Source organism: Pongo pygmaeus, chromosome 5 (assembly GCF_028885625.2).
Source record: "Pongo pygmaeus isolate AG05252 chromosome 5, NHGRI_mPonPyg2-v2.0_pri, whole genome shotgun sequence".
Lineage (NCBI taxonomy): Eukaryota > Metazoa > Chordata > Mammalia > Primates > Hominidae > Pongo > Pongo pygmaeus.
In genome coordinates this window covers 100379255-100396653 of record NC_072378.2, presented here as the reverse complement: position 1 = coordinate 100396653, position 17399 = coordinate 100379255, and the positions used below count along the sequence as shown (strand labels likewise).

The following is a 17399-nucleotide window of genomic DNA, read 5'->3' as shown; positions in this document are numbered from 1 at the left end:
AGCTGGGATTACAGGTGCCCACCACTACGCCCAGTTAATTTTTGTATTTTTAGTAGAGATGGGGTTTTGCCATGTTGGCCAGGCTGTTCTCGAACTCCTGACCTCAGGTGATCCATCTGCTTCGGCCTCCCAAAGTGCTAGGATTACAGGCTTAAGCCACCACTCCCAGCCTCAATTTTCAGTGCTTCAGAAAATTTAAGAAACCTACAGTCTGGTATAGAAAGTGTGTCGTTAGCCCTCAGTTACCTATGTAATTAACTGCATAGAGCAGTGGGGAAAGGATAATTTTTTTAATTAACTTTTTGACTTTTAAATACATTTTTTAAGAAGAAAATTTGCCATACTTTCATTTTGAAACTGTGCCATGAACATCTAACTCAAGGTACAGAATACTATGTTACCTTACGGATTACTTCTTGTTCAAATTTCAAATGACTGGATTTATCTTTCATGACATAATCTTGAGAGTAAAGTTGGCTTCTGGTTTTCTAACTGATACCTTTCTGGATTATGGAAAATATAAGGTCTGTTGAATTCAAGGGTGTATAACTGTTTCTCTAAATCATTTTATGTTTCTAATTCCCTAGGCCTCCCATCCACATAATAAGAAACAACTAAATCTAGTTTCTTTCTAGGTTTTCTCAGGGCAGGTTTCGTTTACTCAGTCATGCTTTGCTTTAAAACTCCCACCCAATTTTCTACCTGGAATTACCCTAAATTCATTTTACTTTCCATTGACAACAATAGTTAACTCAACTACTCTTGCTTGGTCAGTGTCTAACAGAACAAAAGTAATTTGTTGTTAGTAATCATTTCAGTGTTGAAGTCTGCAAATGGTTTTAATTTTTTTACCACTTGAGACAGATTTAAGTTTTGTTCTATAACATGCATATACTTGTTATTCAAATGACTTTCCTGATTGGAAAAAAAAGGATATAGCATTATAGTTGGCTTATAGGGCACTCCCCCAGAAAAGCATCCAGTATGTCAATATGGTAAATGTGGTTATTTGCATGACATATTTGTTGAAATGCCAGATCTGTAATGGGTATATAAGAATTTGTGTTAAGTTTTTTCTCCTTGTCTAAGGAACTAAGGATTACTATAATCTATTATTTACAATACAATATTCAGTATTATGCATGTTTTTCAATTATTGTATAGCCATCCTGTTGGGTCTTTTCAGAATTACTGGATCTTCAGCCTTTACCAATCACAGCTTTGGGATGTAAAGCATATGAAGCCCTGTACAACTTCAGCCACTTTAACCCTGTACAGACACAAATATTTCATACACTGTATCACACGGATTGTAATGTCCTACTTGGAGCACCTACTGGATCGGGAAAGACTGTTGCAGCTGAATTAGCCATTTTCAGAGTCTTCAACAAACACCCTACTTCAAAGGTCTGTTGAAAGAATCATACTTACATTTAATTAGAAAAGACAGTTCATAATCTCTAAACTAGACAGTTCTAAATATATTAGCAGGGTCTAATGAATAGATTTGTCACTCTCAGTGAATTTCCCGGGGGACCAGATCAGTACAGGTATACTGTGAAGATATGATGAGTTTGGTTATATACTACCACAATATAGTGAATGTCACAATAAAGCAAGTCACACAAATTTTTTGGATTCCTAGTGCATATAAAAATTCTGTTTATACTATACCATAGCCTATTAAGTGTGTAATAGCATTATGTCTAAAAAATATACATGGCTAAATTTGAAAATACTTTATTACTAAAAAATATTATCAATCATCTCAGCCTTTAGTGAGTCTTAATCTTTTTGCTAGTGAAGGGTTTTGCCTCAATGTTGGTGGCTGCTGACTGATCATGGTTGTGGCTACTGAAGGTTGGAGTAGCTGTGGCCATTTCTTAAAATAAGACAATGAAGTTTGCCACATTGATTGACTCTTCCTTTCGTGAAAAATTTTTCTGTAGCAAGTGATGCCACCTGATAGCATTTTACCCACGATAGAAGGTCTTTCAAAATGAGTCAACCCTCTCAAACCCTGCCACTGCTTTCTGAACTAAGTTTATGTAATATTCTAAATCCTTTTTGTCATTTCAGCAATGGTCACAGTATCTTTGTCAGTAGATTCTATCGCAAGAAACACCTTTTGTTTGCTCATCCATGAGAAGCAACTCCTCATCTGTTCATTTTATCATGAGATTGTAACAATTCAGTTATATCATCAGGCTCCACTTCTAATTCTAGTTCTCTTGCGTTTCCACCACATCTGCAGTGCCTTTCCCTATTGAGGTCTTGAACCCCTCAGTCGTCCATGAAGGGTGGAATCAACTTCTTCCTAACTCCTGTTAATGTTGATATTTTGACCTTCTCCCAAGAATCATGAATGTTCTTAATGGCATCTAGAATGGTGAATTCTTTCCAGAAGATTTTCAACTTACTCTGCCCAGGTCCATCAGAGGAATCACTATCTATGGTCTTATGAAACATATTTCTTAAGTAAAAAGATAGGAAAGCCAAAATTACCCCTATATCCCTGGAGTGCAGAATAGATCTTACGTTAGCAGGCGTGAAAACAACATTCATCTCTTTGTACATGTCCGTCAAATCTTTGGAGTGTGATTAGATGTATTGTCAATGAGCGTCACATTTTGAAAGGAATCTTTAAGCAGTAGGTCTCAACAGTGGGCTTAAAATATTCAATAAACCATGCTGTTTAGTAGATATGCTGTCATCCAGGCTTTGTTGTTCCATTTATAGAGCACAGGCAGAGGTGATTTAGCATAATTCTTAAGGACCCTAGGGTTTTCAGAATGGTAAATGAGCATTGGCTTCAACTTCAAGTCACCAGTTGCATTAGTCCTTAACAAGAAAGTTAGCTTTTCCTTTGAAGCTTTGAAGCCAGGCATTGACTTCTCCTCTCTACCTGTGAAAGTCCTTGATGACATCCTCTTCCAATATTAGGCTATTTTGTATACATTAAAACTCTGTTGTTTATTGTAGCCACCTTCACCAATTATCTTAGCTATATTTTCCAGATAACGCTGCAGCTTCTACATCAGCACTTGCTGCTTCACCTGGCACTTCATAGAGGTGAATTCTTTCTTTAAACCATGTGAAACAAGCTTCAGACTTTTCTTCTGGAGCATCCTCACCACTCTCAGCCTTCACAGAATTGAAGAGAATTTGGGGCTTTCTCTAGAGTAGGCTTTAGGTTATGGAAATATCGTGGTTGATTTGATCTTCTGTCTACACCACTCAGACTTTCTCCGTATCAGGAATAAAACTTTCACTTTCTTATCATTCATGTGTTCAATGAAGTAGCACTTTTCATTTCCTTCAAGAACTTGTCCTTTGCATTCAAAACTTTGCTAACTCCTTGGTATTAAGAGACCTAGCTTTTGGCCTATCTCAGCTTTCGACATGCCTTCCTCCCTAAGCTTAATCATTTCTAGCTTTTGATTTAAAGTGAGAGACATGCAACTCTTCCTTTCACTTGAACATTTAGAGGCTATTGTAGGGTTATTAATTGACCTAATTTCAATATTGTTGTGTCTTAGGGAAGAAGGAGGCCTGAGGAGAAGGAAAGAGATGGGGGAACAGCTGGTCAGTGGAGAAGTTAGAACACACACAATTATCAATTAAGTTTGTCATCTTATATGGTGTAGTTCATGACACTACAAAATAATTACAATGATAACATAAAAGATCACCGACCACAGATCACCATAACCGATATAATAATACAGAAATGTTAGAAATATTGGTAGAATTACCAAAATGTAACAGAAGCATGAAGTGAGCACATACTGTTGGAAAAATCAATAGAATTGCTATTGATAGAATTGCTCGATGTGGGGTTGCCACAAACCTCCAATTTGTAAAAAAACAATATCTGCAAAGTGCAGTAAAATGAGCTACGCCCATATTAGGATGATTTGCAGCAAGAAAATTTACCTTAAACTTTATAGTCCTCCAGTTGAATTTCTAATGTACGTAGTGACACACAAATCCTTTCCTCATTGTAAGATTTCTACAATTCATAGATAATTTCACTGTGAGAAACCCACTTCATAGGCAAAGTTAAACAATACAAAGTAATTCATAATCAAATCTTATCTGTATGAAGAAAATGCTAGTGCTTTAATAAATATAGTTTGATTATACATATTAAATATAGAGTAGCTTTTATATGACTTCTACAAATGGCCATGATATTATTTAATATCAAGTACATTACAAGTCAAGTAAGTATTGCTTTAAAGCTTTCTTGAAGCATAATTTTTTAACTCTTTCCTAGTATATATTATTTTTAATAAAAATTATGTATATTAAATGGATACAATGTGATGTTTCGATATACATTGTCAAGTGATTACTACAGTCAAGCTAATTAACATACCTGTCACTTCAAATAGTTATCTTTTTTGTGGTGAGAACACATAAAATCTATTCTCTTAGCAAATGTCAAGTATATAATGCAGTACTATTAACTATAATCACCATGCTGTATATTAGGTGTCTAGTACTTATTCATTCATCATAAATGAAACTTTATACCTGTTGACCAGTATCTCCTCATTCCCCCTTCCTCACTGCTGGTAACCAATATCCTACTCTTTCATTCTATGAATCCAACTTTTAAAAATTCCGTGTGTAAGTGAAATTATGCAGTATTTTTCTTTCTATGTCTGACGTATTTCACTTAACATAATGTCCCTTGGGTTCATCTATATTGTTGAAAATGGCTGATTTCATTCTTCTTTAAAGCTGAATAATATTTCATTGTGTGTGTGTGTACATACATATCACGTATATATGTACACACACACACATATATATTACAATTTCTTTATCTATCTTGAGGCATTTAGATTGTTTCCATATCTGGGCTATTCAAAGTAAAGCTGCAGTGAACATGGGAGTGCAGATATCTCTTTAAGATACTGATCTCATTTCCTTTGGACATATACCCAAAAGTGGGATTGCTGGATAGTTCTATGCTTAATTTTTAAAGAAATTCCAGATTGTCTTCCATAATGGCTATACAGTTTGCATTACCACCAATCATGTACAGTAACAGTTACCTTTTCTCCACATCCTCACTTACATGTGTGGGTTTTTTTGTTTGTTTGTTTGTTTGTTTTTTTTTTTTGAGGAGATGGGGTCTCGCTGTGTTGCCCAGACTGGCCTTGAACTTCTGGGCTCAAGCAATCCTCCTGCCTCAGCCTCCTGAGTAGCTGGGACTACAGGTTTGTGCCACATGCCCGGCTGTCTTTTGTCTTTTGATAATAGCCATTTTAACAGGTGTAAATTGATATCTTATTGTGATTTTAATTTGCATTTCCTTGATGATGTTATGTTGAGCACCTTTTCATGTATCCAATGGCCATTTGTGTGTTTTCTTTTGAAAAAAAATGTGTATTCAGATATTTTGCCCATTTTTAATTGAATAATTTGGGTTTATCTGCTATCAAGTTGTGTAAGTTTCTATTTTGGATTATAACTTTTTATTAGATATTTAGTCCCTGCTTATCCTTGGGTGATACATTCCAAAACCCCAATGGATGCCTGCAACCTGATGGTATTGAACCCATTTGGGTAAGGGGAGGGGAGAGATAAGGAGAGAATTGTTAAAGGATGCAAAATTACAGCTGAATAGAAAGAATAAATTCTAGTGTTGTATACAACTGTAGAAGGACTGTAGTTAACAATAATATATAATATGGTTTCACATAGCTAGAAGGATATTGAAGGTTCCCAACACAAAGAAATGATAAATGTTTGAGATGATGGATATGCTAATTACTCTGATCTGATCACTATACATTATATGTATCAAAACATCACTATGTATCCCATGAATATGTGCAATTATTATGTGTTAAGTAAAAAATAAAAATTAAAAAAAGAAATGATATAGTAGTACAGTACTATGTCCTTTATAAATATGTACTTAAGAAAAGTGTATTAAAATTTAAAAAACACATTTTCATTCATGTTTTCCACCCACAAATTTAATACCTTTTCCATCTTAACTAAGCACTTATTGTGTACTTTGGCCATAATTTTTGCGCCTTAAGGTTCAACATCAAAACTGGCACAAATTTCTTTTTTCTTTTTTTTTTGAGACGGAGTTTTGCTCTCATTGCCCAGGCTACTGGAGTGCAATGGCGCAAACTCGGCTCACCGCAACCTCCGCCTCCCGGATTCAAGCGATTCGCCTGCCTCAGTCTCCCGAGTAGCTGGGATTACAGGCATGCGCCACCACGCCTGGCTAATTTTTGTGTTTTTTTTAGTAGAGATGGGGTTTCTCCATGTTGATCAGGCTGGTCTGAAACTCCTGACCTTAGGTGATCCGCCCACCTTCGCCTCCCAAAGTGCTGGGATTACAAGCGTGAGCAACTGCCCCAGCCTGGCACAAATTTCTTATGATTTCACAGATAGAATGTTTGTTCTTACCATAGATCTTAGCAGTCTCGGCATATGATTTTTTTTCTTTTATTAAGTCAAGAACTTTCATCTTTTCACTTGATACACTTTGTCTTCTCTTTGGCAAATCCGAATTGCCAGCATCACTACTCTTGTGCTTTGGGGACATTACTAAGTAATGTAAGGGCTACTTGTACAAAAGCACTGTGATACTGCCACAGTCTTTCTAGTAAACAAGACAGTTACTAAGTGACTAATGGTTGGGGAGTGGCTACAGCCTGAATACTCTGGATAAAGGGATGATTCATGTTCCAGGCTGAATTGAGTGGGACAGTGTGAGATTCCATCATGCCACTTAGAAGGGTACATAATTTAAAACTTATGAATTATTTCTAGAATTTTTCATTTAACATTTTTGGACCACAATTGACTACAAGTAATTGGAAGCGTGGAAAGGGAAGGCATTAAGACAGAACTAATATATATGGTTTGCAAATATTTTCTTTTGTTTTGTCATTTCTTTCATTTCACATTGTCTCTCTGTTGATTTTATTTATTTATTTATTTTCCGTGTAGAAACTTTTTAGTTTGTTGTACACCTATTTGTTTATTTTTGCTTTTCATGCCATGTCCCAAAAATTATCGCCAAGACCAACATCGAGGAGCTTTTTCCTTATGTTTTCTTCTAAGAATTTTGTGGTTTTAGATCTTATATTTAATTATTTAATCCATTGTGAGTTAATTTTTGTATATGGTATATGGCAGTAGTTCTTTTACTTGTGATATACAGTCTTCCCAACATCATTTATAGAAGAGAATATCTTTTCCTTATTGGATGTATGCTTCAGGCCCTTGTTGAAGATTAGTTGACCTTGTATGTGTGGGTTGATTTCTGGGCTCTCTTTTCTGTTCCACTGGTCTGTGTGCCTCTTTTTATGTCAGGTCCATACTTCCACACTGTTATGATTACTGTAGCTTTGTAATATAATTTGAAACCAGGAAATGTGATGCCTCTGACTGGTTTTATTTCTTAAAATTGCTTTGGCTATTCAAGGTCTTTGTGCTTGCTTGTGAATTTTAGGATTTTTTTTTTCTATTTCTGTGAAAAATGCCATTGGAATTCTGATAAGGATTGCATTTAAACTGAAGATTGCTTTGGGTTGTATGACCATTTCAACAATGTTAATTATTCCAGTCCATGAACATGGGATATCTTCTCATTTATTTGTCTTTTCTTCAGTTTCTCTTCAATGTTTTATAATTTTCAGTGTACAGATATTTTACGTCTTTAGTTAACTTTATTCCTAAGTACTTTATTCTTTTTGGTGCTATTGTAAGTGGGACTGTCTTCTTGATTTTTTTTTTTTGATAGTTTGCTAACAGTATATATTCTACTGGTATATAAATGTTGACTTTGTGTCCTTCAAGCATATTGAATTTGTTTATTAATTCTAACAGTTTTTTTATGTAGTATTTAGAGTTTTCTTCTTCTTAATTTTGTGAGTACATCACACTAAAATAGGAACATTTACAGAGATGTTGTGATTGGAATTATGGGCTAGTTTCTTCATCATTTATGATTTCAGAAATGTCTTAACCTACTTTTGTAGCGTTTCCTAATTAGTGGCTTTTCTTCCCTACTTAACCCTAAGTTTTCCTACTTTTCAGTCTCTCTAATATGTGGTTATTGATCTCTAGAGACATGTTAATATAACAGTAGAGCTCCACTTTAAATTAGAAACATAAAGGGAATACATTTTGTATAGGTTTGGATTACTATAGACCAGCTTTTATTTATTTTTTTGAAACCTGAAGTATACTACTAGCATCTTCATAAAATCTGCATTAAAATTTAAACAATGGTTTATTTCTCTTCAAAACTTCAACATCAGTACATTTATTCATGAGTTACATACAACTCAAATAAATATTAATCATAATAATAGAAAAAAACATTTTTTCATCAGAACCCTAATTTTCTCTTATAATGTAGTATCTCATAATTTGTTTTATTTGTTTTTATTATGTAGAATATAATATCATAGTAAAATACCTGAGGAAAATACCTCTGATGCTTTTTTAAAAGTAATTTAAATTCATCTACGTTAATATTTTTTATGAATAGAATGTTTGTGATGTGTTACATTTCTGTCTTATTTTGGATAAATGTAGTTTGAGTTAATGACTTTTTCCCATTGATTTAAAAATTTGAGTATTCAGAATTAAAAGATACATTTTAAAACCACACTGTCATATTTTGACAAATTTTTTGGAGTTTACTTTTATTTGAAAATGCTATCACTATTTTCATAAGAGTATTTTTGGCTATTCTCCTCTTTTTAGGCGGTATATATTGCACCCCTAAAAGCCCTAGTACGTGAAAGAATGGATGATTGGAAAGTTAGAATAGAAGAAAAACTTGGTAAAAAGTAAGTTCTTACTTTTACTCAAAAGATACGCTTTGAATTGACTAAAAGGACCAGGAAATAAGAGTTGAATAAAACTGTTGAATGGTTTTACAGTGATTTTCATAGTCTTTTATTTAACTGCTGAATGGTTTTACAATGATTTTCATAGTCATTTATTTAAAGATATGTACCTACTATTAAAATGATATCAATATTCCCATTGTTTTAAGATTGAAAATGAAATCTCCTAAATTACTTAATGTGAGTACTTTTATTTGGCAGGATAACTTTTTCAAAATATTTTCATTCTAAAACAAAACAAAAATAAGTTTTGTCTACTTTTTCATATTATGCAGAGTAGCTTCCAGAAACTGCTTAGAAGGCATTTTGCATGTAAATTATTTGTAAAAAAGCAGAAGTTCTTTGAAAAACATGATGTGGGGTTTTTTTTCATTAATAATTTAATATACTACAAGGTTATTCATCGCAGTATTATTTTAAATAGCAAAAGATTACAGAGAAACGAATTTCCAATAGAGCATCCGTAAGTAAATTATAGTACATTCACACAATGTAAAATATTGTATTACTCTGTAAAAAAAAAACTATATGAGTTTTTTTATACGGAAAGAATGATCTCCAAAGGTAATGTAAAAAAAAAAAAAAATTTAAGTATCCTAGCTTATGTTTTTTCAAAATGATAAAGAATATGAATATGTGGTTCTTCTCAGAATGAGAAGTAGCTGTCTATAGGATAGGGATGTTATGGAGACTATTCCCTGTATTCTTTGAACCATGTGAATATATTCCATATTCAAAATAACATATAAAATGTAAATCTTTAAACAAGAATAGGTAAATACTTTGTGAACATTATGCTTAGAGGAACAAATTTTGCCCTTTTCCTTATTTTCCAAGTCTTAACACAGATTAGAAATTATATTAGGCTGGGCGTGGTGGCTCATGCCAGTAACCTTGGCACTTTGGGAGGCTGAGGCGGGTGATCACCTGAGAAAAGGAGTTGGAGACCAGCCTGGCTGACATAGTGAAACCACATCTCTACTAAAAATAAAAAAGGAGCTTGATGTGGTGGTGCATGCCTGTAATCCCAGCTACCTGGAGACAGGAGAATCGCTTGAACCCAGGAGGTAGAAGTTGCAGTGAGCTGAGATCAAGCCACTACACTCTAGCCTGGGTGACAAAATGAGACTCTGTCTCAAAAAAAAAAAAAAGAAAAGAAATTATTTTAGTAATTACTTAAAATTTGGTGTTAGCCCAGAGCTAATCCTATGTAATTAGGAATTCTCAGGTAATTCCTCTAGATCTACATAGGTTTTTCTTTTCCTTCTCTCTCACTATATGACTGTGATCTGCTTAGAATGAGTTGGTACATATTTGCTCTGGCTTATCTTGTTTTCATCCTAATACATTTCATTTTGGCTATAAAATCTATAGAAAATTCCAATCTAAAGAAAGAAATGAGCTTGCACACAATCTAAATTACACATAATTTTAATTAAATTTACACATAATCCTAAATATTCTTAATGAATGCCTTTTTTTGTCTCCATAAAGTAACACTTTCCTTCATTAAAAAAAATTTTATTCCAACATAGGGACAAGGAAGTATGAGTTCAACTTTATAAAATCACCTAGGATGGAGTTTCTATAAACATAATTAAAGCAGTTTGATATCCTTGCATATCTGTATAAAAGTTATATGTCAGTGATTGGAATTCATATGACCTTCATTTTATGGCAAGAAATTTTCTTAGCGTTCTTAAGAAATGTACATTTTGGACTCAACTTGGAAAATTTCAAAAATCAAAGGTAGATAAAGTAATTTTAAGCCTTATAAAATTTTATTTTAAAAGAGATAGGTTTTTGCATTTTCAAGGTCATTTGTTACCTGAAAAGGTTCTGGGATCATTTTTATATTTCCCTTCAGAGTTATTGAACTAACAGGGGATGTGACTCCTGATATGAAATCCATTGCCAAGGCTGACCTTATCGTCACTACGCCAGAGAAGTGGGATGGAGTCAGCAGAAGCTGGCAAAATAGGAACTATGTTCAGCAAGTCACTATTCTCATCATAGATGAGATCCATCTGCTTGGTAGGTACCACTGTATCTAAAGCCAGTTTACAAACTTTAACTTTGTAAAATATTAATTATTAGTATTATTTTTAATTTGCATGTAATATTTATATATATTTCTGGGGCACAATGTGATTTTTGATACATGTATATAATGTGGAATTATTAAATCAAGCTAATTAACATATTTATCACCTTACATATAAATTGTGGTGAAACATAAAAAATTTTCTCTTAGTGTATTAATCTGTTCTCACATTGCCATAAAGAAATACCTGAGACTGGGTAATTTATTTTTAAAAAGAGGTTTAATTGGCTCAAGATTCTACAGCTTGTACAGTAAATGTAGTGGCTCCTGCTTCTGGGGAGGCCTCAGGAAGCTTTCAATCATGACTGAAGGCAAAGCAGTAGACAGCTTCTTACATGGCAAGAGCAGGAACAAGAGAGCAAGGTGGTGGGCGAGGTGCTACACACTTTTAAACAACTAGATCTCGTGAGAATTCACTCACTGTCATGAGAATAGCACCAAGAGGATGGTGCTAAGCCATTTAGGAGAAACAGCCCCCATGATCCTATCACCTCCTACCAGGCCCCACCTTCAACATTGGAGATTACAGTTCAACATGCAATTAGCAATTTTGCAATTTAGCAATTTTGAAATATATGATATATTGTTATTAACTGTTGTCACACTGCTGTACAATTGATCTGACAAACTTATTTCTCCCGTCCAACTGAAACATTGTACCCTTTGACCACCATCTCTCTATTCCCTTCTCTTGTGACTCCAACCCATGCCCCTAGACTCTGGTAACCACGTTTCTACTCTTTACTTCCATGAGGTCAGTTTTTTTTAATTCAACATCTAAGTGACATCATGAACTGGGAGTGGGATTGCAGAATCCTTTGGTAGTTCTATCTTTAGTTTTTTTTTTTTGAGGAAGCTACGAACTTTTCCTTTTGTAGTTGCTGCAGTGACCAACACAGACTTGTTAAATGATTAACATTGATTTTTCCCTATTTTCTAGGGGAGGAAAGAGGCCCTGTTCTAGAGGTCATTGTATCTCGAACAAATTTTATCTCATCACACACAGAAAAGCCTGTTAGAATAGTTGGACTATCTACTGCTTTAGCTAATGCCAGAGACCTTGCTGATTGGCTCAATATTAAGCAGGTATGTAGAAGACTGATAAATTATGCATTTATTTAGTAGTGTTACTTTGATGATTCCTTTTAAGAGATATTATAACATTATAAAATTCAATATAAAAATTGAAAATGGTTTCTCTCTCATATTTACTCTAGATGGGCTTGTTTAACTTCCGACCATCAGTACGCCCAGTTCCACTGGAAGTTCACATTCAAGGCTTTCCCGGTCAACATTACTGTCCTCGTATGGCTAGTATGAACAAGCCTGCATTTCAGGGTAAGCTTCAGATTCTTGAAATAAAATAGTAACCATTGTTTATGGTAGCTATCAAATGTCTTCTAATTGGTGTTGGTTTCTTTGAAAGGATGATACTGGTCCAGCTTCTACATATATCTAAAACTGTTTGTCTCAACTGTTAAGAAATACAAATATATGTTAAATTACCTATTGAAAATTGGAGAGATTTCACAGATGGTAATGACTTTGTAGTAGAATAAAAGTATGTAATTAAAAAAAGTTATCAGAGTTTTCTTAATATTAATCAAAGTGTTTTTATGATAGTAGCTTGGACAGATGAGAAATGGAAGCTACAGGTCAAAAACATCTCATAATCATTTTTATGAGAAATCATAAAACTTAGAAATTTCAGTACTTTAGTACAGTGCTTCTGTTTTTAGTTTTTCCTCTTCTAACAAATTAGGCAAACAGGAAAGATTTAAGAATAGCACTCCTATTTTATTGAATCATGTTTTATTTGGGCTGCATAAAGAATATTTATTATATCAATTAAAAATAACCTCAAAAATAAATTCTCAAATGTGAGCTGCTGTTGATTGTGTGGTGACAGTTGTGAGGTGACTTTTTAGCTGCTGTAATTAGCCTTATGACAGAAGCAAAGTATTGATTGTGAACTAGAGACCAATCTTGGCAGTTCAGATTATTTACACCTCCACAGAAGCATTGTACAAAATCACTAATGAACAATAAATCTGCCGTGAGCTGTTCAGCCACACCTGTTCTTTCAGCAGCAAAAATCCATTAAATGTTGAGGTTTAAAGAACGACAGAGATCCATTTATATTTATGTGTCCAAATGATACCAATATTGTACTAATATGTGTATTTTAAATGGTGTATCTCTAATATGATTTATCAAAGCTTTATCTTTTACATTCTGTAAGATTCTGATAAACAATAAAAAGGGTGAGAAATAAATGAGTTTATTTTTCATAATATATATTGTTGAAATTGCATATATCTATATGGAATGACTGCATACCATTGATGGAAAGGAAGCATTTTGTGTTATATAAATCAATAGTAAATAATTAAAGTACTTACACTTCCATAGAAATGGTATCAGCACAGCAGCTATACTTATGTACTATTTATTATACCTGTAGTGATTACTATATTTCTTTGAGTTTAGAAATATGATTGTGTGATAGCTTTATTTCTCATAGTTAGGATGTAAATAAAGTCAAGGTCATGTCAACATTTCCATTATAAACCTTGTTTCCCAGCCCATGAAAAGAAATTCTGCAGCTCACATTTCAAACAAGAAATTTCAAAGAGGTTGAACTTTTTACATAAAATTTTTAAATATCTCTGACTGTTTTAAGAGAGTTCTGTAGACGTAAATATATATTCTACTTGTGGCATCTTATCAGCTTTTTGGAGCCTATGTAAAGCAAAAAAAAAAAAAAAACACCTCATTTCAAGATTTCAAGATAAGCCAAGTGATTTATGTGGCTCTTTAATTATTTTTAAAGATTTGATTTACAAACTTTACTTCAGTCTTGTTACTCTGGTTTGTGTTGACCAGAGTCATCTCATCTTCTTTGTGTTGACTACCATGTCCCATTACTCAGATACTCATTCAGGCATAGTATTCTCTTCAGCCCTCTTCTGCATTATCTTGTCTGCCCTTCTCACACATATGCTTTTTAAAAAAAAGCGGGAAAACTTTCTTCTGATTTATCTCTTAACCTGTTTACTGGTACAAACTCTCCTAATTTTTCTATCACTGATAACAAAAATAAAAGGAACTTTTTGTGGTCTTTCTAGACATTTTCCATCACCTGGCAGGACTTGATTTTCTCACCAGACCCCAGGACCAGTTAACTCTGTAATATCACTGCTTAGGCAAACACAAATAGCTGAGAAACACAACTTAGTACAGAAAACTCAATCTAAGATTTAGTGTCCATGTATAGCTCTTAATGGAGAGTCTCAATCTTTGTTTCTCCTTCCTTGGCAACTCAGAATAGAACTTGGACCCAGCATAATTAAATCTTTTCTCTCCTAGGCAATATACTCTCTAGGTAGGGCCATCAACCTTTCTTTTCCTATTATCTGTCTAATATGCTGCCAGATCCATGTAGTACCTGCAATAATGCCACATTTCATGCCTAAATTGTTTACATCATTAGTTTTCATGTATCCATTTGATATCCTAATGAAATTCATATTCTGGGTTTAAGTAGCTTTCCATTTTATTTCCCACAACTTTTCAACAGCAATTAGAAGCCATTCTCCAGCTAAACCTGTTTTGATATTTGTCTCATCAAGACGTCAAACTCGTCTTACTGCTTTGGAATTGATCGCCTTCCTGGCTACTGAAGAAGATCCAAAGCAGTGGTTAAACATGGATGAAAGAGAGGTAAGCAACATATTTTATCTTCTACTACTTACACGTTTCAGGTTATATTGTATTAGAATGAACATTACATATGTAATTATATTATAGGGAAAGAAGAAATTCATAATACCGCCACCTTACCACACTGTTAATATTCTGTTATAGTTTGTTCTACTATAGTCCCACTTAATATTTATTTTGTATATTCATATTTATAATTTTTCCCTTTAACATTAACACCTGTGTATATTGTAACATTCAACCATTTTCATATTCTTTAAGTATTCACTGCCCTCACTGAAGTTAAAATCAATTTTGTAAAATTTGGGTTTTAAAAAATATATAATAATCTTTTTTTAATTTTAGGAAGCACTAATATATAAAAATTTAAAACCTGTTATTATCCTTCCCTAAGTAATAACCACCAGTAAAATTTTAAATTAGAATTTTTGTGTCTGTGCAGTTATATTCCATTAGGCAACTATTTCATAGTGGTTTTCTCCTATAATTTAATAATCATGCATCCTTATTATTGTAGGTTTTTCTCTGTTTAAAATTATTTTCTCAATATAGAGTTCTAAAAATAAAATCAGTGGGTCAAATAATGTGAATATTTTTACAGCTTTTCAGGTACACTGCTAATTACTTTCCAAAAGAACTGTACTTATTTGTGTCATCACCACTGATGTATGAATTATCAGAAGTATATGAGAGTAACAGTTTTACTACATCCTCATTTGTTGCAACTTATTGATATATTATAGATAAAATATTATCTTAATGTATGCCTTGATTTTTGATTGGTTGAACATTTTTTTTCATATATTTACTAGTTGACTTCTTTTTTCTTTGTTGTCTCTTCATTTCTTTTGGTCTTTCATCTATTCCAGTACAGCATTTATTTTGTAGATTTGTGTGAGAGCTTTGCCAAATTTAGGAAAATATATACATATATAAAACTTTATATATTACTTTTCTCCATATATGTGTATTTCTATACATATATACATATTAATCTTTCACCTGCTGTATTAGGTAACTTTGCTAGTTTATTGCTTGTCTTTTTATCATGGTGTCTTTTTTTTATTATTATACTTTAAGTTTTAGGGTACATGTGCACAACGTGCAGGTTAGTTACATATGTATACATGTGCCATGTTGGTGTGCTGCACCCAGTAACTCGTCATTTAACATTAGGTATATCTCCAAATGCTATCCCTCCCCACTCCTCCCACCCCACAACAGGCCCTGGTGTGTGATGTTCCCCTTCCTGTGTCCATGTGTTCTTATTGTTCAATTCCCACCTATGAGTGAGAACAATATCATGGTGTCTTTTTACAAATAGAAGACTTTGCATTTTATGTAATCCAGTTTGTTAGTATGATCCTTTATGATTCTTTATACTACATCTAAATATAGATATTCCTCTTCCTCTCTATAGATTTAATATATAGTGATTGTTCTTTCTTATACTTTTCCAGTTTTGAAAAATATTTTCCTAAATTGAGTTACAATGAAAACAGATGAAATCAGTAGCATAATTGTTGCACTGTGATTTCTCCACCTACCCTCTTTAGTGTTCCCACTTTGAAATCTCATGCAGGCTAAAGAAGAGCAGTGCTGTTCGGCATCAGTAAAAAACAATGTTCCAAATCCACTGGTGTCCAGCATTAACAGTTTGCATATTTCTCCCCTTCTACTTCTCATGACTCATTTAGAGTTAGTAGGACTGTTCGATAGTACTGTACGTATTACATTATTGTGTAAGAGTTAACTGATATTTCAGAATGTTTTTGCTTAGTTCTATAGATGACCTTATTCACTAACAGACTCATAAATTAGCTTAATATGCAGGCTATCAAATGACTGCTTGAAGTAGAGTAATAGCGACCATTTTATCTTTTAAATTTTATCTTTATTTACTTAATGTTACTTGTATGGGTATACCAGATATTTAAGAAAATAATTTATGTTCAAAGTAATGTTGTTAAAAGATTTTTTTATCCTGTATTATTTAATTGATATCTGAATAATCATCCTGTTGTGTCTAAGGCAGAATCATAACTTAGGAGGCAAATGATGAAAAATAGATATACAAAATATTGATGACTCAGTTTATGTGCAGTATCTCTCTAGGCTTAATTTTATTTTATATGTTATCCTAAAAGTCTTCCAAATGGACACTTTTCTTTGAAGTCAAGATACAATGTACAAACCTACCAAACACACTTTGGGATGTTTGCTTAAAGTATATAGACATTGTGCATTTAGCACATATGTGACTCACATTAACTTCAAATGTGAACGTCATGTGCTCATATCAGGTATAGTACACTTCCACTGTGTTTCTTTTTTGTTGTTGTTGTTAATTTTAATGTATGAGACCTAAAGAATTGTAGATAGCTCAGACATTGTGTAGAATTCCTTCTCTGTTTCGTATTTTTTTTATCGGCAGAAAACTTTATCCACAAGGCTATGTAGAAACTATAGAATATACTCCCGTGGTTTCTGCTGTTGTAGATTTTTTCACTGCTAAAATAGGACACCTAGAAAACATTATTTTATATGTGTATAAAATGTTTATTATAAATTTATTATTGTATTTATTAACAAATATTTGTTATAATTGTATTATTTTTATATTTTTTCTTCAACTTTTATTTTAAGTTCTGGGGTATATAAACAGGATGTGC

The 17399-nt window shown here is 33.2% G+C and overlaps 1 protein-coding gene across 5 annotated transcripts in view; it reads left to right on the top strand.

Annotated features, from left to right (window-relative positions):
* The window catches only part of ASCC3 (activating signal cointegrator 1 complex subunit 3), a 377366-nt gene that overhangs the window by 249894 nt on the left and 110073 nt on the right, over positions 1–17399 (top strand). For all 5 annotated transcript variants that reach the window (XM_054490290.2, XM_054490292.2, XM_063666450.1 and 2 more), the window contains 6 exons: positions 1187–1407; positions 8755–8840; positions 10768–10934; positions 11945–12090; positions 12222–12342; positions 14585–14727. In XM_054490290.2, the coding sequence (XP_054346265.2) occupies positions 1187–1407; positions 8755–8840; positions 10768–10934; positions 11945–12090; positions 12222–12342; positions 14585–14727 (884 nt within the window). The remainder of the gene's footprint in view (positions 1–1186; positions 1408–8754; positions 8841–10767; positions 10935–11944; positions 12091–12221; positions 12343–14584; positions 14728–17399) is intronic.